At 42.6% G+C, this 24,964-nt stretch overlaps 1 protein-coding gene and 1 non-coding gene across 3 annotated transcripts in view; one reads left to right on the forward strand and one right to left on the reverse strand.

Annotated features, from left to right (window-relative positions):
* Positions 1–23,562, reverse strand: part of RNF217 (ring finger protein 217) — a 123,074-nt gene extending 99,512 nt beyond the window's left edge. For both annotated transcript variants that reach the window (XM_005890130.3, XM_070376298.1), the window contains exon 1: positions 22,536–23,562. In XM_005890130.3, the coding sequence (XP_005890192.2) occupies positions 22,536–23,417 (882 nt within the window). In that variant the 5' untranslated portion in view covers positions 23,418–23,562. The remainder of the gene's footprint in view (positions 1–22,535) is intronic.
* TRNAC-GCA (transfer RNA cysteine (anticodon GCA)) lies at positions 7,623–7,696 on the forward strand. Its single transcript has one exon. It is a non-coding gene; the product is annotated as a tRNA-Cys (tRNA).
* Positions 23,563–24,964: the final 1,402 nt, after the last annotated feature.

The raw sequence follows: 24,964 nt of genomic DNA on the forward strand, positions 1-24,964 counted from the left end.
CTTGAAGTGATAGGAAAATTAGCCTTGTATGAACAATCTGCATGAAATAAACCATAGGCAAGGATATTTTTAAAGAAGCTGAGAAAACATAAATTCAGTAACATCTGAAGTGGAATCTGCTAATATGTAATACAATGGATTTGTCCCCAAAATATACATAAATAAAAAAGGTTTAGTTTGTCAAATTTACAAAGCTAGTGAAAATTTAATGCATTTAAAGGCTAGGATTACTCACTGTTTTATTCATTAGCAGGTAGTTTGTGAAAAAATTCAAAAAAAGGAAATCAGTCCTGAATATTCATTGGGAAGGGCTGATGTTCAAACTGAAGCTCAAATACTTTAGCCACCTGATGCCAACAGCTGACTCATTGGAAAAGACCCAGATGCTGGGAAAGACTGAAGGCAAGAGAAGGGGGAGACAGAGGATGACATGGTTGGATGGCATCACTGACTCAATGGACATGAGTTTGAGCAAACTCAGGGAGATAGTGAAGGACAGGGAAGCCTGGTGTGCTGCAGTTCATGGGGTCGAAAAGAGTCAGATATGACTTAGTGACTGAACAACAACAGCATTATGTTATTAAACCAGCAGTGTTAACAGTGGAATTAATCTGCTTTCACGAAGTTAACTATGGTTAGCTCTGTGCATCATTTCATCAGATAAAGAAGCTGAATATCCTGACTTACCACACAGTAGTGTGATGGACTAACAGTGGTAAAATTTAACTGCAATTTTTTTAGCTCTGATTAGGCTGAATTTTTTTTTTGAATGACAAGAACCACCTTCAACCACCATTGGAAATTAGATTTTGCTGAAAACCTGATGTTTACTAAGTGCTTCCCTGGTGGCTCAGAGGTAAAGAATCCGCCTGCAACGCAGAAGACCCAGTTTCGATCCCTGGGTGGGGAAGATCCCCTGGAGGAGGAAATGTCAACCCACTCCAGTATGCTTGCCTGGGAAATCCCATGGGCAGAGGAGGCTGGTGGGCTACAGTACATGGGGTCTCAAAGAGTTGGACACGACTTAGCGTTTACTAATGAATTCAACCTAAAATCACACTAACCACAGTACCTGTATTCAAGAGTTACTCTACAGTAAAATCATGTTGACAATCACCATTGGAATAACAAGTCATGTCAAGTTGCTCTATAAACTTCTTATATTGCTAAAAATTAAAACTAGAAGCAAAAAGTCCATTTCCACACAATTCTTCAGCTGATATTCTTTCTAAGCTCAAACTACAATTCTATCAGCATTTTTTGGACCCTGATTATAGTACAATAGAAATTTTGTATTTCAAAATTCATCCATCAGCCACAAAAGACCACATATTACAAAATTCCATTTACATGAAATGTCCAGAATAAGGCAGTGGCAACCCACTCCAGTACTCTTGTCTGAAAAATCCCATGGATGGAGGAGCCTGGTGGGCTGCAGTCCATGGGGTCACTAAGAGTCGGACACGACTGAGTGACTTCACTTTCACTTTTCACTTTCATGTATTGGAGAAGAAAATGGCAACCCACTCCAGCGTTCTTGCCTGGAGAATCCCAGGGACAGGGGAGCCTGATGGGCTGCTGTCTATGGGGTCGCACAGAGTCGGACACGACTGAAGCGACTTAGCAGCAGCAGCAGCAGAATACAGAGAGAAAGTTTTTTATCAATGGTTTCTCAGGACTGGGAGGGACTTGGAGGGGGCAAGGAGTGAGTGCTAATGGGTATGGGATTTCTTTAACAGAGAACTAAAATGTTCTAAAATTAGACTGGTAATGGTTATACCACCCTGTGAATATACTAAATAATATTTCATTATATACTTTAAATAGGTGAACTGTATGATACGTGAAGCATATTTTAATAAAAATGTTGTTAAAAATCGATTTAACTGTGCATTGAGGAGCTTCCACCTAATCTTCAATTGGAAGCAATCAATTCGCAATGTAATGACAAGAGTCTGCTGGGAACAAGTAGTGTCTAAATTTCCAGGTGGTGCTAGGGGTAAAGAACCCACCGGTCAATGCATGAGATGTGCATTCAATCCCTGGTTTGGGAAGATCCCCTGGAAAAGGCAATGGCAACCCATTCCAATGTTCTTGCCTGGAGAATCCCACGGACAGAGGAGCCTGGCGGGCTCCAGTCCCTGGCGTCACAAAGAGTGGGACATGACTGAAGAGAACTAGCACAGTACACAGCACAAACATCCCGTTACCCCGTATACTAACCAGCACTCGATTTACATCAGACTTTTTGATCTTGCCACTTTTAAGACCCAAACATTGTCTTGTTTCATTGTTGCTAACTTGTGCTTTCCCCATTAGTATGAATCATAGTGTATCCTAACGATGAAAATGAACTTTTTTATATACATTTATTGGCCACTTATCAGTACTCCTGCCTGGAAAATCCCATGGACGGAGGAGCCTGGTAGGCTGCAGTCCATGGGGTCGCTGAGGGTCGGACACGACTGAGCGACTTCACTTTCACTTTTCACTTTCATGCATTGGAGAAGGCAATGGCAACCCACTCCAGTGTTCTTGCCTGGAGAATCCCAGGGACGGGGGAGCCTGGTGGGCTGCCGTCTATGGGGTCGCACAGAGTCGGACACGACTGAAGCGACTTGGCAGTATGTCATTAAATTTTGTATTTTTCCAATGAGTAATTAGTCTTTTTTAAATTGATTTGTAAGTTTTTCTACATAATGGATATATAATGAATAATAATTCTTGAGTTGTGTATTTTAGAAAATGATTTTCCCAGGGTGTGAGTTAACCTTTACCCTAATAACATCTTCCTCCCTCAGAGAGTCGTCATATAGATGGAATCAAACAGTAATTTTCATTTAGAGTTGTGTTTTTCAGATGCTGCCTGAAAAATCTTTTCCTATAAGGTTATAGAGACATCCGTAAATCTATTCTACTAAAATACTTTAAATTTTATTTACACATATAGAGCTTTAACATATCAGACTTCATTTCTTCATGTGTTGAGATAAAGAATCTTACTTAATTTTTAACTGGAAAGCCAACCATCCTTGCACATTTACCGAAATATCTATTCTGTCCTCATTGACTCATAGGGCAATCTCATTATGTCCCAAGTCACCATATACAAATGGGTTTCATTCTAAGCTCTTTTTTCTGTTTCATGGATTTGACTTTATCTATAAAAACACTAGGACATGGAACAACAGACTGGTTCCAAATAGGAAAAGGAGTACATCAAGGCTGTATATTGTTACCCTGCTTATTTAACTTATATGCAGAATACATCATGTGAAATGCTGGGCTACATGAAGCACAAGCTGGAATCAAGATTGCCCAGAGAAGTATCAATAACCTCAGATATGCAGATGACACCACCCTTATGGCAGAAACTGAAGAGGAACTAAAGAACCTCTTGATGAAAATGAAAGAGGAGAGTGAAAAAGTTGGCTTAAAACTGAACATTCAAAAAATGAAGATCATGGCATCTGGTCCCATCACTTCATGGGAAATAGATGGGGAAACAGTGGAAACAGTGTCAGACTTTATTTCGGGGGGCTCCAAAATCACTGCAGATGGTGACTGCAGCCATGAAATTAAAAGACGCTTACTCTTTGGAAGGAAAGTTATGATCAACCTAGACAGCATACTCAAAAGCAGAGACATTACTTTGCCAACAAAGGTCCATCTAGTCAAGGCTATGGTTTTTCCAGTAGTCATGTATGGATGTGAGAGTTGGACTCTAAAGAAAGCTGAGCGCAGAAGAATTGATGCTTTTGAACTGTGGTGTTGGAGAAGACTCTTGAGAGTCCCTTGGACTGCAAGGAGATCCATTCAGTCCATCCTAAAGGAGATCAGTCCTGGGTGTTCATTGAAGGGACTGATGTTGAAGCTGAAACTCCAAAGTAGCTGAAACTACTCTGGCCACCTGATGCGAAGAGCTGACTCATTTGAAAAGACCCTGACGCTGGGAAAGATTGAAGGCAGGAGGAGAAGGGGACCACAAAGGATGAGATGGTGGTTGGATGGCACCACCGACACAATGGACGTGGGTTTGGGTGGACTCCAGGAGTTGGTGATGGACAGGGAGGCCTGGCGTGCTGCATTCATGGGCTCACAAAGAGTCGGACACGACTGAGTGACTAAACTGAACTGATAAAAACACCCCACTGTCTTAATCAACTTTTCCTTAAAATACACCTTGTTATTTACTGGGGCAAATGTGCCCTTCCTACTTATTCAAAATTTTCTTTGTTCATCTTGGACATTTATTCTTCTACACATACTAAATAAATCTCTTGATATGCCTTAAATTTATAGACTAATTCAGGAAGACAGACATCTTTATGACATTCTATCTTCCCATTCAATGGGACATATCTCTGTCTTAATTCACTTGTTCTTTTATTTCCCTCAAGTATTAATAATTTTCTCTGTCAAGATCATGCATGTCTTCAGATTTACTTCTAGGTATTTATTTGAAGGTAATTTCTTTTTCTCACTGGTTCTGGCTGGTAAATAGTACACCAAGATTTCCATGGTCTACTCCTATATCCAGCAAAAATAATACTCTTGTTGGTTCTAACATTTTATCTCCAGATTCTCCTGGACATTTTATGTAGGTAATCTTATTGTCTAAAACTACTGATCATTTTTAGACAATAACATTATTTTTTCAGATTATATATTTGTCCGTTTCATATTACACCTACACAATAAAGCTAACCAGTAACAATGACAACAAGAATCAGTGCATGTTTCTAATTTAGTGAAAATGCTTCTAAGGTCTCACCGCTAAGCTGATATTTACTCTAAGTTTCTGATGCATCCTTATAAGCCTAAGGAACTTCTTCCTTTTCATTTTAATGAATGGCACTTAGAACCCTTCTGAAGATAATCCATGAACTATTAAGTCTACCAACTTAGGACACCCTATTTGGAAACGGGGGATGCTGAAGTGATGATGAACATGACATAGAAAGCTTGTCTTTCCCTTTAAAACACAGTCTTTCTAAAGTGGTCATTCCACTCTGACAGTTATATGTCTCTTCCCTTTCCTCACCAGACAATAAACCTGCAAGCCAAGGAAGGATGAATGACTTCCCTTCACAGTTCTTAAATCTTATTCAAAGAAAACAACTGAGTAATACAAACCCATTTTCATTCTGCTCATCAGAAACTAAGTAAATAACTTTCACATACTATAATGTCATTAACTTTTGACCTTTTATCTTTACAACTTTATCAATGGTCTACACAAGATGACCGGTAAACGTGTAAAAATATAGAAATTTTTAAAGCCTTGAGAGAGTAGGTAAGTAGGTAAAATAATTTTTAATTTGTCTTCAAGCAGAATCTACCATAATATCTTACATAAATATTAATGGATTATTAATGTCTACAAGACGGCAATGGTTACAAACTATTTACATGAAATATATAATGATACACTGTGTAATCAATATATACAAAATGCAATGCAGGAATTTTGTGTGTGTGTGGTTCGGGATAGGGTTTTGACTATGGAATTTTTGAGGTATCAACCACATTTCTGCTATAGAAGTATGTATAAAGTGAGATAGATATTAAAGTTCATCATGTATTACTTTATGAACTAGCTTTCGTTTTTCAATAAAATAGGTACTTCTAAGGAAAAATGTTAAAGTGCTGAGATCCAAAATTAAAACTCATTCATATTTATAGAGGAAAAACAATGAATCCACCTTGAAATGAGTTGCTCTTGACAAGAAGATTAATATAGAGGAAAAAAAGAGCTAAATTCCTCACAACAAATAGAAATGGGGTATTAGACACTTAATGGATGTTGTAAACATAAAATATAAAGTCCAGTGTTTCTAAGTACTTAAATTTTTCTCAAGTTGTTTTATAAACATTAAAGTACTCCAAGATGCTACCTGGTATCTGTGATTGTTCACACTATCTAGTTGAAAATATTTTAAATTGAGTAAACTTTCACCCAGTGGAACTGTTATACAGCAAGATAACTAAAAAATCTGTCATGATACCAATGCATACGGTTTATATTCTTCTAAAATTTACACAACCCACACATGGGACAAATCTATTTTATAGATAAATACTTGAGGCTTTCTCAAAAATAATGTAAAAACCACATCAATATTTTATTGCCTCCAATTGAAATAGTACTGGTTCCATGATGAATAATAGAATGTAATGAGAAGAGACACTTTAGAACTCTGAAATAAACAAATGAAGGTTCATACAAAAGGGAGGGTTTTGCTGAGTTACTCAGCATAAAACCAGCGAAGTAAATCTCTGTTGAAGTAATTACTTTATTATGTACCCTGATTAAAAACAAAGCAAAGAACAACTACAATCAAAACAGCCACGTACAGTGAAGTCATGACCCCAGGGTCTTTGCCATTTAAGGGAGAGGAAATGGACGTGACACCTAAAGGGAACTCCGTTACACAAACAAGAATTGGGAGTAAGAGACGAACGTGTGTAATTAGACAGGAATTCACTGAAGCAAAGGACAGTCATTCAAAACAATTCAAAACCGTTACAGGAAAAGAACTAAGTAGAACTACAAAATAATTCTAACTTCCTCTCAGCACTGAAGGCGGACCTGTGAGACCTTTGCTATCTGTGAGGAGGAGAGGGCGGGAGTTCCTGTCTGTTTTAAAAAGTGATGTAAGCAAACTGCTCGGGTATAAAGTGAGGAAAGACTAAGAACAGCAAATTGCAAAAGACTAGGTAGCAGAGGAAAGCTCAAATTCTTTGATAAGCTGATTCTGACAATCAGTAAAATAACAATGGACAGGTTTCCAAATCCTTTTTCAGTTAGTGATTTTCTCCATGGTTTCGCTGGACGAAATAATTAAAAACAAAAAACACATTGAAGACAGGCAAGATGTGAGAGGGGATCAAGCTAAACAGCAGTTAATCACACATGACTTGAAAAGATAAAGATGGCAGCTGCAGTTATACTGGGTTGGCCAAAAAGTTCACTCGGGTGGTTTTCCTCTTAACTCCAATGAACTTTTTGGCCAACCCAATACAACATGGACCTCTGAGCATTAAAGGCTACAAAGACTGGCAGTACATCCTGCTGGTCCAAAGGCGAAGAACTCCCTACACCTTTGAAAACCAAAAGCCGGGTAAGTGATGGGACAAGAGACGGAACCATTTCCACGGTAACCCAGACCACTCTCACCTCTGCCCTGGACTGCTGCAGTGGCCTCCTAACCCATTTCCCTGGTTCTCTTCCGCCACACCCCACCCTTAAACACAGTTTATTCTCCACAGGGAAGCCAGGCTCTTTTTGAAGCACTAACTATAATTTGACAGCTCCATTCAACTTTCCGATGACTTCATATCACAGAACAAAGTACCAGTTCCACAGAGGGGCCTCAGAGCTCTCTGCGATCTCATCCTGTTCTGGAAGCCATGACCCAGCTCCCTCTGCCCCTGCCCTTGAGACACAGGACACCTGGGGGTCTGGCTGCCCGTGTGCTCTGCTCTGTACTGAGACCTCCGCTCCACGGACTCCTGCTCACCATACAGCTTCACCTCTCCACTCCAATTTGCCATACTGCCCTTCTAAGCCCCTCTCTCTAGCCATGGTCACTTTTAGCCTCCCTCTTTATTTTGGGACTTCCCTGGTGGCTCAGCTGGTAAAAGCATCTGTCTGCAATGCAGGAGACCCAGGTTCGATCCCTGGGTCAGGAAGATCCCCTGGAGAAGGAAATGGCAACCCACTCCAGTCTCTTGCCTGGAAAATTCCATGGACAGAGGAGCCTGATAGGCTACAGTCCATGGGGTTGCAAAGAGTCGGACACGACTGAGCAACTTCACATTCTTTATTTTGGAGAAGGAAACAGCAACCCACTCCAGTACTCTTGCTTGGAGAATTTTGTGGACAGAGGAGTGGGACAGGCTGCAGTCTATGGAAAAGCAAACAGTTGGACATGACTGTGCAACTAACTTTCTCTTCTTTCATTTCCACAAATGCATCTTTGAGTGCATATGTGTGCTTGGGCTTTCCAGGTGGCACAGTGGTAATAAATCCACCTGCCGATACAAGAGACACAGGAGATGTGGGTTAAATTCCTGGGTCAGGAAGATCCCCTAGAGAAGGGAATGACCACCCACTCCAGTACTCTTGCCTGGAGAATTCCATGGACAGAGAGAAGCCTGGCGGACTACAGTCCATGGGGTCACAGAGTCAGACACAACCGAGCGACTGAGCCTGTACACATTCACCTGTGTGCTTGCTCACTCCATCTCACTTGAAGACACATCCCACCTCGAACTCGCTTCTTCTATGTTTTCTGTGTATCAATAAGAACTTTGTATAAACTAGCCGAGCTTCAACTTTTTCTACTCCCATAAACACAGCTTCTTCCTAGAACCACTTAAGTCAACAACCAGCATCACACAATGTAGTTATAAACTTTCCCTGATCTTTTGCTTGGACACCTTACTTTTCACTTTCTGAATTTCTACACTTGGTAAGAGGATGGATCATAGACTACATCTTCTCAAGTGATCAGCACACTGCTAAACAAATATTCTGTGCTCAGAGAATGTTTTTAATAAGAAAGCTCTAGCTTCCCCTCCCTTTTGATTGCCTTAAATCAGCTGAGTTACTAGAGAACTGACCTTCTGCAGTGTGACTACAGCAAAAGAAAGGAAAGTCTTATGCACTGGAAAAGATTTCTCTGTGTAAAAGTCTCTGCAACTCACTAGCAGTTTATGTGTTTCCATTTGTTTTTCCAGAAGTGGTGATGAGATTAATAGTAATTCTTCCATTGTGTCTTCTGATCAGAAGCAGACACTTTATGACATGAGCATGTGGGGTTAGGGGTAATTTATGGCCCCAGATCAGTGTGTCATTAGCCAGCCTGTGACAGGACTGCCTGCTTGACCTTTCTTTATTAGCATCCTGAGCAAATCAACAGGGTTTTGGCCAAGCCATCTAGATTGTAAAAGGAATCCAAAAGTTCCAGTGATTTTTTTAACATCTGAGTCTCAATTTTATTAATTAATGATACAAAATGTCTTACCATCACTAATTGGATCATTAGTAATTGTGAAAGCAATGAGTCAGAAACAGCATTCTTAATTTTAGAAATCTTTGACATTCAGTGACAGTGGGTCTCTAAGATCCATGTTCAGTTTATTTTGATACACTGTTTTAATGATGGTGTTTAACTGAAAAAGCACCACACAGAGACACAGGAAGGCAAAAAAATACCTTGCTGCCTGTGCTTACTAAATCATTACACTTCTTTTTATGTTTCATCTACCAAGCATTCAAAGATTGCTGATGAAATTCAGCTAGCGAGGTATATCTTTCCTAACTTTAGCATCAATCAACTATTCTTAGAGCTAATCATAAAGTGCTATTTTTTAAACAAATGTGTCAAAACTCTCTGAAAGCAGCTCATTTGGATGATTTGTAAGCAAAATTGAAAATTCTGTTTCCAAATTTTCTAAGTCTGTAGTGATTTTTAAAAAGAGAAGAACATATCTGGACAAACAGTATTAAAAAAAAAAAAGCAGCAAATTCAAACTCTTGGGAAAAGACTTACTATTGTTTCAAATGTTTTCTTTTCAAGCATCCCTCTACTACTACTACTAAGTCACTTCAGTCGTGTCCGACTCTGTGCGACCCCATAGACGGAAGCCCACCAGGCTCCCCCGTCCCTGGGATTCTCCAGGCAAGAACACTGGAGTGGGTTGCCATTTCCTTCTCCAATGCGTGAAAGTAAAAAGTGAAAGTGAAGGTGCTCAGTCATGTTCGACCCTCAGCGACCCCATGGACTGCAGCATACCAGGCTCCTCCGTCCATGGGATTTTCCAGGCAAGAGTACTGGAGTAGGGTGCCATCGCCTTCTCCAGCATTCCTCTAAACTCTCCCTTTATCTTAAGACTGAAGCCTTCAGTGACTCACACTGTGACATATTAAAAACTAACAGCAGGAAAAAGGTAAACCCAAGGGGCTTAGGTTGACTCCAACTAAACCCAAGATACATGAATTCACCCAAAAATGACTAAACTTAGATTTTTATAAATCAAAATGAGCAAACAATCTTCTTGTAACACACAAACTTGAGACCTACACACACACACACACACACACACACACACACACACACACAGAGTCTTAGCATAAAACACCAGAACACGGGACACATAGAGTATTTCTTTTATTTTCAGGAGCCCATTATTTTCAAAGTGTTTCTTTCACAAACAATCTTGAGGAAAAATGGTAACATAAGGGGAAAAACAACACTGAAGTTAATGGTGAGAGTTGTTAAAAGCAGGATTAAATTAGAACCCTTGGAATTGCACCAATCATTTCCCACCATGGACATCTCAAGCAGAAGAAAAAAAAAAAGCCCTACTCTCTGCAGAACTAATGAAGGAAATTCACTTTCCCCACCAAGGTCACATGTTCAAACAAACACGGTGTGCTAAGATCAAGCCACAGCAAAGTCATTGCTGATTTGATTCAACGGCTCTAATTAGACATAAACTAGTAATAAACTAAACTCTAAACATTAGGGGAAATGGCATTGTCAAAGGAAACAAAACGCGAGGGAAACACTATAACCAAGTGTTTTATTTTACCTGCTGTTTAAAATTAAGCTGGTTAAGCAACCAGAAGGAAAAGCCCTGGTGATTTAACTGGCCACTTACGTCTCAGAGCTTCAAGGATGCAGAGTATGGCCAATAAGTGAGTGAGGAAATAAGGCAAGAATCAACACCACAAAAGGGGAAGTAATTTGCGAGGTAGCCTATAATTAGCCTCTGAATCTTACAGTAGAGAATACCATTAAGGCAAACAGCTTTGGAAGATTTAAAAAGGGATTAGTCATTCACATGAATGAATAAATGCAGAATTCAGTTACCTGAGCTGGGGAAAATGAAAAAAGGCACATGATGAAAGCCATACACCTCCTCCTCTTCAGGGCTCACAGATCCTCAACCAGGAGATTTCTGAGCACAACATACTTACTTCTGCAAATGTAAGGGCTACCTATGTGAGAGGACACTAGCTGAATGACAGAATCAGCCAAACTAGAATATCATAAACAATAAAAACCCAACAGTGAGCCAATTTAACAAACATTAACTAGAGTGGTTAATTCTCAGGTATCATTAAATACAACAATTTCTGTACAGAATATCCCTGTACCACAAACACTATCCGTTACCTCAATTCTTTTTATTCAGCAAGGTATTCAACTTTTTCAAATGATATTTTAATCACTAGTGAAGCTAAAATTTTGATATGATAGAAGTTACAATATGTAGAATAAGTGGTGTTAATAATCATTCATTAATAATTAACATAATATTGTTATGATAATCAACATAAGTGGTGTTAATCAGATATAATCGGAAGTTGACCCTGATCTCGAGATATTCAGTTCCAATGAAATTATCTAAAATACTTAAGCTTAAAAGGGAACAACTTTTGGACTTCCCTGGTGGACGGACAATGGATAGGAATTTGCCTGCCAATGCAGGGGACGTGGGTTTGACCGGGTCCTGGGGGATTCCACATGCCATGAAGCAACTGAGCCCTTGTGCTACAACTGCTGAAGCCCGCGTGCCCTGAGCCTGTGGTCTGCAACAAGAGCAGCCACCACACGAGAAGACTAAGCACCACAACCAGAGAGCAGCCCCTGCTCTCTGCAACTAGGGGAAGCCAAGCGCGCTGTACCTAAGACCCAGCCTAGCCAAATAAATAATTAAAAATAAATATTATTAAAAGGGAACAACTTTCATACAAGCTTAAGGCTTTATTATTCAAAGATAAAGCACAAAACTCCCACAATACCGAAGTACATTAATCAATATAATGATATGAATGTGTTAGTCGCTCAGGCGTGTCCGACTCTTTGCAACCCCATGGACTGTAGCCCGCCGGGCTTCTCTGTCTGTGGGATTCTCCAGGCAAGAATACTGGAGTGGGTTGCCATGCCCTTCTCCCAATGATATGAATAGGAAATATGTAATTAAATAACTGATAAGACATGAAACTTCAAATAAAAACAAGTTAAAATTCAGGCTCAAAAGCTTACTACCTAAATTCACAACATTCCTGATTTTTGTTTGAAGTAGTGTGGTGGTTTAAAAATATGGCCCCAAATTCTTTTATATATTCACAAAAAATGAAGGGGTGGGTCTAAGTGTCTTTCTACTGAAAGTAAAAAAGTGAAAGTGTTAGTTGCTCAGTCATGTCCGACTCTGTGACCCCATAGACTGTAGCCCACCAGGCTCCTCTGTCCATGGGATTCTCCAGACAACCCATTCTGGAGTGGGCTGCCATTTCCTCCTCCAGGACATCCTGCATTGCAGGCAGATTCTTTACCGTCTGAGCCACCAGGGAAGCCCAAGTGACGCTGAATGACTTCCCAAGATAAGACAGCCTCCACCTGGCTTCCTTGAGACTCTGGCCCTGGGGAGGCCAGCCTCCATGTAAGAAGCCCACTGCCCTGAGACTACAGTGCTATCAAGGCTACTTGCTGGCACTGCTGTGAACAGCCACAGCCAAGCATACTGTCACCAGCCAGCACCAGCTGCCAGCCAAGCAAGTGAGCTGACATCTGACCACCACAGCAGCAGAAGCCCCAAGTGTGAACTACCAGCTGAGCCCTTCCCAAATTCCTGACCTACATGCCATGATCAAAATAAAACGGCTGTTCCTAAGTGCCCAGGTTCTGGAGGAATCTGTTAAGCAGAAGACACAGAAACCAGAAGAGGTTTCATAATAAAGAAGCATCTCAGTGATAAACTGGTTGCCAAGATAAAGACTCAGGCCATAGCATTCCATTGCATTAAAAATGTAAATTTACTCTAGAATATCAAAAATTCAGGTTTAAAATCTACCTTAATTTTTCTACCAACCTGAACATAGTATAATTTACTCTCAATCATTCATTCAGTCTTTTAACAAACATTTGTTCAGCACCTATTCTACGCTGGGCTCTGTGCTAACTGCTAGTTATAAAAGCAGCTCAAATAATATGGGGAGGGAGAGAGAATTAATCAAATATCAAATCATCTCACAAACATATAATTACAAAAGGGGATTAAAAAAATGATTGCAGGGTAAAAAGGACTCTAAAAGCATAAACGGTGAGACGGATTCAGTCTGGAGACCAAGGAAGGCTGAGATGTGAAGGATGAGGAGAAATTAACAAAGGGAAGGATCCATGCCTGGAAAGTACTGGAGCTGGAGGGATGGAGAAGAGACTGAAGAGAGCAGCAGGGACCAAACCTCATCAGCAGTGTCATGAACCAGAATCTTTTCATTACAGCAATGGGAAAGGGTTTGTAGGATTTTAAGCAAGATAATGAAATGTTGAGATTTTCCTGTTAAAAACCATCTTGGCTATCTATCCTAATACTTTGTATGTTGACAACTAGCCTCTGATGTATTAGTTATTTATAATCTAACTACATAAATCTACTATACAAATACTCATTTCATGTGGACAGTATGCCAAGAGCTAAGAAAGCAATCAGAAAAAAAAAATGAATAAGGTCTCTACATGCATCAAGCTTTATAGTCTAATGGGAACATGGAGCAGGAAACGGGCAATTTAAATACAGTGAAATATAAAGAATCTTACAGTGAGTCAAAGGGTTGTCAAAGACCATAGGAAGGATGCTTAATCCAGATAAGAGGGGGTCAAGAAGAATTCTCAAAGGAAGAAATGTCTAAGTTGAGACTAGAATGAATCAGTGTGAAAGAGGCAGAGATGGGGATTAAGGGAAAAAAGCAGATCCCGCTAACACAGAATCACATGTCACTAAAGATTCATGATTAAGAGAGTCATAGAGTACTCAATGAACAAAAAGAAGTTTAATACAGCTATAGGGATAGATAAGAAACAAGAGTGGTAAATAGGAGTTAGCTCACCCAGGCACATGTAAACCATGTTCAGAGTCAATTCTAAAGGCAAGAAGCAGACTGAAAGGTAAAGAAGGGAAATGCCAAGACCAGTCTTGTATCTTACAAGACAACTTTGGTGGCAGTGTGAAGAACAGACTGGAAATGGCCAAGATTGGAACACTTGGACAAAGGAAGAAGCTGTGGTTGGAATCCAGGAGAGAAATGGTAGAGGCCTGAGCAAGGGAAATGCCAGTGGAAATGGAGAAAAGTAGAGAAGACTACAGAAATAATTTTAGGAGGTAGGACTGAAAGTGATTAGTGACTGGTGATTAATGAGATGTGGGAGGTGAGGGAGGAAAAGAACTCGAAGATGACACCCAAGCTTTTGGCCTGGGTGTAACTGATGGAAACATGGACCCCCAAAGGAAGAGCTAAGCTTTAGGGATGGGGGAAGGAAGAGGAGGAAAGGGAGGTTAGTTCTGAGAGGTTTACGGTGGCTGTGGATGGAACATACAGGTGGAAATGTCAAAGACAGAGCCAGCAATATGGTACTGTAGGTGAGAAAAAGTCATCTGGGCTAGAAGCAAAGATTTGGAAAAGCGTATAGGTGTCACTTGAAACCATGGGAGTGAAAGTACATGGTCCCACTACTAATACACAATGTGAGGAGTTGTTGTTCAGTCACTAGGTTGTGTCTGACTCTTTGCAATCCCAAGGGCTACAGTAAGTTAGGTTCCTCTGTACCCTCCACTGCCCATCTCCCAGAGTTTGCAAAAATTTGTGTTGATTGAGTCAGTGATGCTATCTAATCATCTCATTCTCTGCTGCCCCCTTCTCTTTTTGACTTGAATGTGAGGAGAGAGAGGGTTTAATATATGATCATGCAGATACCAACATTAAGAGATGGTAACATAAAAATAGTTCAAATGGAAAGAAAAGGCATGGTCAAGAGTTAGGAAGAAAACAAGAGAGAGTGCTGCCATTAAAACTTAATAGTAAGTTAAATCATAGCTCTTCTCAACTCAATTCCTGATTTTCTTACATGAAGATGAAGCTGACTTTGGTTGAAATCTTTCTCTGGATCTAAATTTGGGCAAGAGACTTCCACTTCCTCAAAACATGTAATTAAGTTTCTTCTTGGACTAGAAGCCTTGTGACTTTGTACAGTACAGATATAAACTTTAAAAAAAAATCAACATATTTAACTTATTAAATAAGATAATAAATGCAAACACTATTAAAAGACCTTGGGTTTTAGAGCCAAATGGAACTGAAATCCCACCATTGCCATTTCCTAGCTATGTGATTTAGGACAAGTTCTTTAACCTTGCTAACCCTGAGTTTCCTCATGTAACATTCTACTACCTTCAGTACAGAAATTGAGCTGTTCCTGTTTTCTTGAACCTATTATAATCAGAAAGTCAACTCCAGCAGTGCCAATGAAAACAGCACTATTCACACTTACAAACAGTCTCCTTGTTGGGAAATCCAATGGTCAATTTAAACGCTTATCCTGCTGAAACTATCAGAAACATTAGGCAAAAATGATTTTTCCTTCCTTTATCAAACATCATCTTTGTTTGGCTTCTGGTTAACCCACTCTACCTTGGTTTCCTTTTTGCCCTCTCCCTTTCAGACTCCTTCCTATTCCTTCACACATCCCAGGCTCTATATCAGCAAGCCCTGGTATGCCCAGACCCAGTCCTCAATCCTCCTCTGGTCTCATGGCTTTAAACATCTTCTCTATATCAGAAAGACAAAAATTTACATCTCCTCTTAAGGTCTCTTTGCTGAATGCCACACGCCAACTGCCATCCTTTTATGAATGTCTAAACAAGCTTTTGGAACTTTGCATGAACTCCTGATTCTCCTTAATATAAGTCCTCCTACAGTATTCCTCACCTTGTTAAATGGCAAACCCATTCTTCTGATTGCTTGGGCTCAAAACCTGAGTCATTCTGGACTCTTTTCCTCTTATCCCACACCAAGTCATCAGCACATTCCATCAGCTCTACTGTCATAATACATCCAAAATTCCACCAGTTCAAACCGTATCTACCTCTAATCACCCTAGTCTGAACCATCACATCTCCTCTCTGGCTTATTGCCAAATTCTTCTAACTGATCACTTCCATTCTTTTTTTTTCCCCCAAGTTGGTTTTTTTTTTTTTTTTTTTAATGGCTTTTATTTAGCTAGGTAGCATGTGGAATCTTCATTCTCTGACTAGGAATCGAACCTGTGCCTCCTGCATTGGAAGCACAGAGTCTTAACCACTGGACTTCCAGGGAAGTCCCTTTACTTCTGCTCTTGACTCTCTTGATACATTCTCCACAGAGAGCCAGAGTCCTCTGTCTTAAAGGTGAAGTCACATCTGACTAACCCAAAACCATCTTACCGCTTTCCAGCTCATTCAGAGGAACTGCAAGTTCTCTGAGGCCTTAAAGCCCTTTCCATCAGCTTTTCCCACTTCTCCTTCCGGTTTCTTCTTAGTGCTTCCCACCTCATTCCATATGCTTCACCCATATGAATCTCTCTGTCATTCCTGGAACCCCTCAGCAAGCATGCTCCTGTCTCTGGAACTTTATACTTACTGTTTCCTCAGATATTCTCTTGGTTTGCTCTCTCACTGCCATCATGAAGATCTCTGCTCATAAGTCACCATGTAAAACAAACCCTCGCTGACAATTCCTAAAAACACTATAAATACATAAAGAAAAACCTCCTTCCCAATATTATCACCTTTCCCTTGTTTTTCTTTCTTTATAGTATACTATAGTAGACTAAATAATATCTAGTATACTAACTAATTTACTTATTTTATTATCAATCTCCCCCCAGCCTAATAAATAAACTCCATAGAGTAAGGGGTTTTATCTGTTTCACTTCTCTGTGTTTCCAACACCAACAGTGCTTGGTATGTAATAGGTATTTAATATGCAAGGGAATTAAAATTAAATAATAAAATACACTAAATGGAAACATAATAACATATTAACAGAAACTGAAACACAATAAATGTAAAAAATGTTTGAAATATAGGTGTTCAATTAATGGTTGTTATTTATGGAAACTTCAAAGCTCAAGAGTAATTACCCAAAACTGATGGGGCAAATAGTAGTGATCACTTTGAAAGAGAATGTTCTTCTAGGAATTATTGTCCTGAAGATACTGAATTTTTTTTTTAAGACAGAACTTGATTTGGGAAGGTTCAATAAGTTTATCACATAAAACTCTGCTGACAAAGTGAAGTAGAACCAAGAAACAATTCTTTGAAAGTGTCCTAACTTTAAAGATTGGCCATATTTTTATGAATGATCCAAACACAGTTAGCAAAATGTTTTGAGTATTTTTTTTGCAAAAGCGCAAAAGTAATAAAAATGTTGAAAGAAGCAAAGCATTAACTAATATTCTATTTACAACAATTACAAAGAGCTCTAAGAAATGTTAATTAAGAACATTTAATTATAGTAATAACTTATTACAATAATGTTTCTTATTACTTTGAAATAAACATGTAAGAGGAGGAATAGTAATATGTTTACTAAAAGGTTAGCTGGTGTTCCAGAACTGGCTTAATAAAATCCTCCCAGAAAGGAAAAAGAAGAGGAGAGCCACACTTGTCTGAGAACTTAAAGGAAAGCTTATTTATGCCACCAGATAAAGCTTGGAGGAAACACGGCCAGCAAGGCTCTAAGCCAGCTCCTTGTGGGCATTTAATACATTTAAAAAGTCTCTCAAGGTCCCTGACATACAGGTAGCCAATAAATGTCTTATATGTGTAAATGGTACATTAACAAATGAAAATGTTAATTATAAGAAATTATGACTCAGACATCTGTCTACATCCCCATCACCAATGCTTAAGGAAAAGCTGGGAGCTCAAATCTAATGTTCTTTTTGTGTCTCTCACATGAGGAGTAAGGAACAGCCTTCAACTATAAAAAGCTGAGCTCTACTCTAGGAGGAAAAAAAAAATCACCACTCTAAAGGTGACACCCAAGGAAAGTAGTACTAGTCAGGTTATTTGAGACCCGTAGGCAGGGCAGGATTTCTCGGCGGAGCGTGTCGTCTCTAGACGCCGGAGGACGCGGGAAGGCAGGCGCCCAGACACCATCTGCACCAGGTCCTGAGGGCCCAGCGCACAGCCCGGACAGGGCCCTGACTCCTCGGCAGCACTCAAGTGCTATTTAAAATCAAATTTTGAAAAGTAAGAGGAAAAAGAGAGAATTATTAAGGGGAAATGGAAATGAAGAAATTATTAAAAGAGAGAGCATTAAAGAGTCAGAAGAGGAAAAAGAAGTGCATGAGTCAGAAAGGTGTGAAAGTGAATGTTAACCACAGCTCCAGAATACACACCACACACACACACACCACACACACACACACACACACACACACACACACCCACACACACCCCACACACACACCCCACACACACCCACACACACACCCACACACACACACACACACACACACCCACACACACACCCACACACACACACACACACACACACACACACACACACACACACACACACACACACACACACACACACACACACACACACACACACACACACACACACACACACACACACACACACACACACACACACACACACACACACACACACACACACACACACCACACACCACACATACACACACACCACACACACACACACACACACACACACAGTACACGGAAGAGTAAGTTTACATACGCCGGAATCCTCACTTTTTAAATTCACAGAGTGATTTAACAGAGTTCAGTCTCTTATTCTTCACATTTTCAAGACTACCAAAATCACAGCTGGCAGGAGAGGATCCATAAATTCACCTGTGTGAAGGTGGTTGCTGGCAAACTCCATCTTGAAAAGGCCAGTTTCTAAAAATATACAGGGTGCTTTAAGGTTTAAAGGGAAAAAGCAAGCTACACTTTTACCCATAAAGGTCTGGATGACTCAGAGTTTAATAAAAGGATCTAGAAGCTTTCACTCCTAGGTCACCGGTTCTAGGATGACTATAGTAGACAGTCATTTCAGGACATTATCATCTAGCAGCTGTTTTGTTCACAAAGTGCCGAAGAAATGTGTTGCTTGTCTCTATTAATACTCATTTGACAGGTGTATACATTCCAATTCATATGCATGTGCCATCACAAGCACTTTGAAGCAGAGTGATGAAAGTCACAACAGCTGTTACCTTTAGAAAGCCCTTAGCATGTCCAATTCCCTCTTTTCTTTATATAAAGTGCTCAATATTAGTATTTCACATCCTACCAGATTTTACTGTTTCAAATCAAAATCATAAAGGAAAGATACCTGCGGAGAATTTTTGAAATGAGTGCGGTATCATTCCATGAAACGAGGAAAGTAACAACCCTTCCTCCTAAGAAAATGGGGTAAAGGCCAAACCAGCTGAGAAGGTCAGTTCTCAGAACGGCTCAGTGCCCTGAAGGAGACCACAGATATCCCTGGCATTGCATGCTCTAAGCCACGGTCATACATGTGCACACAGGCCATTGGAAATGGACTTCTGAAGTTTATGCACCAAAGATTTACATACTCATGCAACACAAACCAGTTAAACTCCCACTGTCTGTACCATGGGGCTCTAGCGCCTCTACCTCGACCCCTATGTATGTGTACCAAAGATTATAATGTACCAGTTCAATCCTTCACCACAGCAACTGATACCTGCTGGCCAGTAAAATTATTCCACTAAGAAGGATCCTGCATAGACCCCAGGCATAGTGATAACTGAAGAAGAATTCTTATCACTGAAAAAAAAACTGGTTTTAGTTTTTCAAATCACTGTTTTAAAAAACTAAAACTATTATTTTTAAACCACAATATAGAGGAATTTGGGCTTCCCAGGTGATGCTAGTGGTAAACAACCCACCTGACAATGCAGGAGACATAAGAGACGCTGGTTCAACCCCTGGATCCAGAAGATCGCCTGGAAGAAGGCATGACAACCCATTCCAATATTCTTGCCTGGAGAATCCCAGGGATAGAGGACTCTGGTGGGCTATGGTCCATAGAGTTACAAAGAGTCAGATGACTTAAAAGATTGAGCATGCATGCATGCACATAGAGGTATTTGGGTTTCCCAGGTGACCCAAGGGTAAAGAATCCATCTGCCAACCCAGGAGACACAGGCAACATGGGTTCAATCCTTGGGTTGGGAACATCCCCTGGAGAGAGCATGGCAACCCACTCCAGTATCCTTGCTTGAAGAATCCCAGGGGCAGAGGACTCTGGGAGGCTACAGTCCACGAGGTCGCAAAGAGTCGGACACAACTGATGAACTGAGCGTGCACAGAGGTATTTAAGTCACCACCTAATCTCCTATGTGTACACTGAAATAATGAAGACAACTACCCACTGGCCTTCACCACATATTCAGGCCATGGCACTAATGGAAATAAGACTTATCACCTAAAAATCTGCATTCCTGTCTTCCAACTTTGTACCTTCTTCCAAAGAATTCATCAGCTCCTTTTAGAAGAATATTATTTAACCAGGCAACATTCCAATTCACATTTAGTATGCATTTTTAATGACTGCTTAAATGCTTAATAGGGACTCTATTTTATTTTCTTAAATGATATTAACTAATACACCAAGTATTTGGCACAAATCCAAAAGATGATGACAAAAGTCACTATTAACTTTTTATTTCAAATATATCACTTTAGTTTAAAAAGCCTTAAGACACCTGCAAGTTCAAGCTTGACAGATTTACTACTGTAAAAACCAAGAAACCTTAGAAAATAAAAAAGAGGGCACTCTTTATGCCCTTTTGATCAGGTTCAGAAAGGCACCAAAACAACTCTGCAGTTTTTGTTTTGCTTTAGAATTGATGTGTCATTAGAGAGCCTGTAATTCCATTTCATTGATGAGAAAATTAAGACACAGAAAGGTTAAATGACATGGAAACAAGAGTCTTTGCGTAGAAGAGACCTTAGGATTAACACAGATCAGATTTTGGAGGCAAAAAAAAATTTTGCTTTCAGGAAACGGAAATGCTTAAGGAAATCAAACTGCAAAGCAGAGTACCCCAACTTCTAATGACCACCTCCCTTGAACCTCTAAACCCACACTGTATTTATATTCAATGCTTAAGTGCTACATGATATTGTCACTCTGTTTACATCTCATCATATGCTACCTTGTATTGTTCGTGTGTACACATCTTGTACACACAAGGGAGCTTCCTTGGAGTAGAGCCCATAGTTTGGGAATGTCTGAATCCCACCACGGGGCTTTGTCCATGGCTATCTGCTTGACTGTTTGACAGGGACATCCTAGAAACAGCCACAGTGAGAAGCGGGCTTTCCTCCTGTTTGAAGTATCTGTTTGCGGATAAAGCACGAAAGAGACATCACAGACTCTCACAGGCGCTTGGATAATCTCAACCATCTTGGCCAAGTCACTGCTTGTGTAACATTCCATTCTGTCTAAATTCCCCTTCGCGTTTTCCACTGGGCAGGGTACACACTTTCAGTCTAGACACAAGCACAGATTAGCCACAATACACAGAGGAACTGTAGTGTGAAATCCTGTTTAGTTCCCTTCAGCCAAAGTTATTAAACACTGTTAGGAGGAAGGATACCAACATGAGTCTATCAGACACAGGGGCTCTAAGAAAGACACTGTCTAGTCACACAGACATACGGAACAACTTCAGTGCATGCAAGACACGCAGAAGTGTTTGAAAGTATATAAGCCGTGGCCTGGAGGGTGAGGGAAGGCTTCACAGAGAAGTTGCCACCTTAACAGCCCAGGGTTTTGAAAGATGAATAGGCCCAGGACAATCAGACATGGGATCAAAGGGCATTCGAGATTGTGCAAAACACTGGCAGAAACCTAACAGACTGAAAGCTGCTAGAAGGACGCCTTCACCACCAGGGAAGGAAAGCCGGTCAACTGCACTCTTCAACTTTCCAAGAAAAAAAACAAGCTTTCAAATAAGCAACTGAGGAGGAAAGTTTCACCAGTGCTTGTTAAGCCTCTTAGCCTTGCTTTGCTTTGTTTTGCTTTTTCTGTTTCGTTCCTTCTTAAAGAAATAAAGCATTCTGCTGGCTTAAAACTTCAGTGAGAAAAAGTACTTCAACTTTACTGTGGAAAAGGAAACTGAAAAGTGACCCAGGGGCAAGGAATACATAATTAATAACACTTTTCTTTGGATTACCTGAAAGTAGCAAAATTTCAAATTCAGGAATCACTCATTGCAACCCTTCTCTCCACTAACTCAATACATATTTATTTTATGCCCACTATTTGTCAGTTTCTGGAATACCAGGCCTCTGAAGCGCGCTCAACTGCCCTCCTCTTTGAGCAAGCTCCTTGCTCGAAATCTAATAAAATAAATAGAAGAGGGCAATGCATTCATACCCTGTTCCTTCTGTGGTGGCCAATCAAAGCCCAAAGCTCACCCAGAGTTAAATTCCAGTCGAGCTAACCCACGAAGACAAACACACTTAAATATTCTAAGGGCAACAACCGAGATGTAAGACACTGATAGACGTCCTTGGTAAGGGCGCTCATCACCTCTTCCGGTGAGCAGTGAGCTGGCGAGCGGGATTTCCTGGCCACGGATCTGGAAAGCTGAATGGGGAACAGAGGAGGGTCGGAGGGGTGAGGTTACCTGGGAGCTCAGGTAGACTCTGAGGCACTCCTCGCATACGGCCTTCTTGCAGCAGGGCAGGGGCTTGATGGGCTTGTCTTCCAGGCACACCCGGCACATCAGCACCATGAGGGGCGCATAGGGATCCCCGACCCCACCCAGGTCGGAGTAGGGTGGGGCTCCCAACAGGCTGGGCACGGAGAACGGCTCCGGCGCCAGGTAGAACTCCAGCTCGATACTGCCGCCGTCGGGGGACAAGGGGTCCGCTGGGAGCGACAGCTGGGGGCTGGGGAAGGAGGAGGGGGTGCTGGGAGGGTTGGTCACCGGCGGAGCCCGAGGTGGCGATGCGGGCAGCGAGAGCCGCTCCGCCGAGGGGACCTCGGACAGGTCGTTCTCCACGCAGAACACGGAGCAGAACACTTGTCTCTTGGCCGGGGGCGGGCGCCGCGGGCCCAGCACGTCCAAGACCAGTCCGTCCGGGGCCCCGACGTGGACACGGGTCGGGGGCTCAAGCTCCTCGCCGGGGGGCGCCTCCTGCTGTTCATCCCCGCTCTCGTTTCGCTCCCCCGTTTCCTCCTCCTCCTCGGCCAGCTGCTTTTGCAAAGCCTGCGGGTTGAGGGGCCCGGGGAGAGCCAGTCCCGCGGGCTGCCCGGGTGCCCGGCTCTTGCTCCAGCTCGGGGCCCCTCGGCTCTCCGCGGGCTCCGGGGCTCCGGCGTCCGCGCAGCCGGAGTCGCTTCCGCAGCCGCCGCCGCTCGGCTCGGCGGAGGCGGCGCGCGGCCCGGGCGCCCCGGCGCTGTGCCCCGGCGGCCGCGGGGGCTCCGGGGGGCCCGCGGCGTCGCCAGCGGGGATCCGCGCCTCCAGGGGCCCGCCGGCACCGCTCACCGTGCTCTGCTCCTCGCCCATCGCCGCCCGCGGCCCGAGCCGCCGCTGCCCATCCAGCCGCCGGGACCCCCACCCGGCGCCGGCGGGCAGCGGGGGCAGCGGCTCGGCTCGACTCGGGGCTCCGCTTCTGCTTCCGGGTCCCTCCTCCGAGGCTGGGACGCCCCGAGCTCCCTCCAGGGAGCCCGTGCTCCCGGGCGGCGGCGCGCGGGGAGCCCGGCCCGGCCTGCTGCTGCTCCTCCTCCCGGTCCGCCCGCGCGGCCGGGCACCGCCTCGGGGGCACCGAGGGCCGCTCGCTCCGGCCGCCGGCGCGCGCGCCCCACATGCAGGTCGGGGCGGCGCCGCGGCCCCCGGGAGCCCCCGTGCGGGACAGAAGGGTCCGGAGGGAGGAGACCGTCAGTTCCGCGCCATCGCCGGTCCCCGCTGCGGGCCAGGCGGCCGGAGGGCGGTGGTCACAGGGTCGAGGGGCCTGTGGCGCCGCAGCGGCGCGCACCGGGAGGGGCAGCCCGAGCGCGAGCCAGCCGCCGCGGCCCCTGGGGGAGAGGCCGGAGCGCGCGACCTCCCGCTCCCGCGCCTCGTGCTTCACCTAGAGCCCTCCTCGCCGCCCCTCACCCCACCCCTTTGGCGCACACCTCCCCACACGTACACACGCGCGCGGCCACCGCGCGCTCACTCACGCACACCCCGAGTGGGTGTGATCTCAGACCGGGATGCGCTCCCGCGCCCGGAGTTCACACTCGGCCTCCACCAGACACCCTCCGGAGCCCGCAGGCTGCCCCTCGGGCTACACTCGGAGGAGAACTTCCTACAAAACTCTCTTTACTGAAAGCGGGAACCAGAAAAATCCTGGCTACTTAGGATTTTGCTTTCGCTTGTTTCTCTTGAGTTCGTCGGATTTGAAATCCTCCGAAGATGGGGTTCAGAAAAACAACGCTAGGAATTGTTAGTTCAAAATGCTGTATATACAACTCTGCTTTCTGCTTAATGAAGTAGAAAAGATGTTTGAAACCTACACATGTGCCAAAAAGTACGTTTAACCTTGAGCGCTGGTAAATAACCAGGTTTATCCCCTTTTCCTCCTTTTCAATGTCCTCTTAGGAACTTTTTTTAACCCTTGAGTAGTCCAAAACGGGTAGCCTTAATTAAGATAGTAAGATGGTCTGGCCTAATTAATAAACCAGATTATTGGTGAAAATCATGAAAAGTTTTATTAGCATAACCATATTTATCCCCCAAACTGTTTCCAAGACAACAGTTATATTTGAGCCAGAACTTAATTATGTGTTGATCTATCTTTATTTTCCAGGAAGTATTAGTCACCCAGACTGGTGCGTTTTAGTTCCCTAAAGCCAATGAAAACATTTTTGGGAAGCCAACCTTTGTTTTTTTTCATCTTGAGAGGGAATTCAATTTACACGTTCATGTAATAGGAAGGGGCTATGAAGTGTGTAGACTTTTTTGTCTTGAAATTGTTAATGGATTGTTCTATATTTTCCAAATCAGATACAAATGATAGAAATGTGATTAGGTACCCAGGACTAAGAGTTTCCCAGGTGGCTCAGTGGTAAAGA

This window comes from Bos mutus, chromosome 9, assembly GCF_027580195.1.
Source record: "Bos mutus isolate GX-2022 chromosome 9, NWIPB_WYAK_1.1, whole genome shotgun sequence".
NCBI lineage: Eukaryota > Metazoa > Chordata > Mammalia > Artiodactyla > Bovidae > Bos > Bos mutus.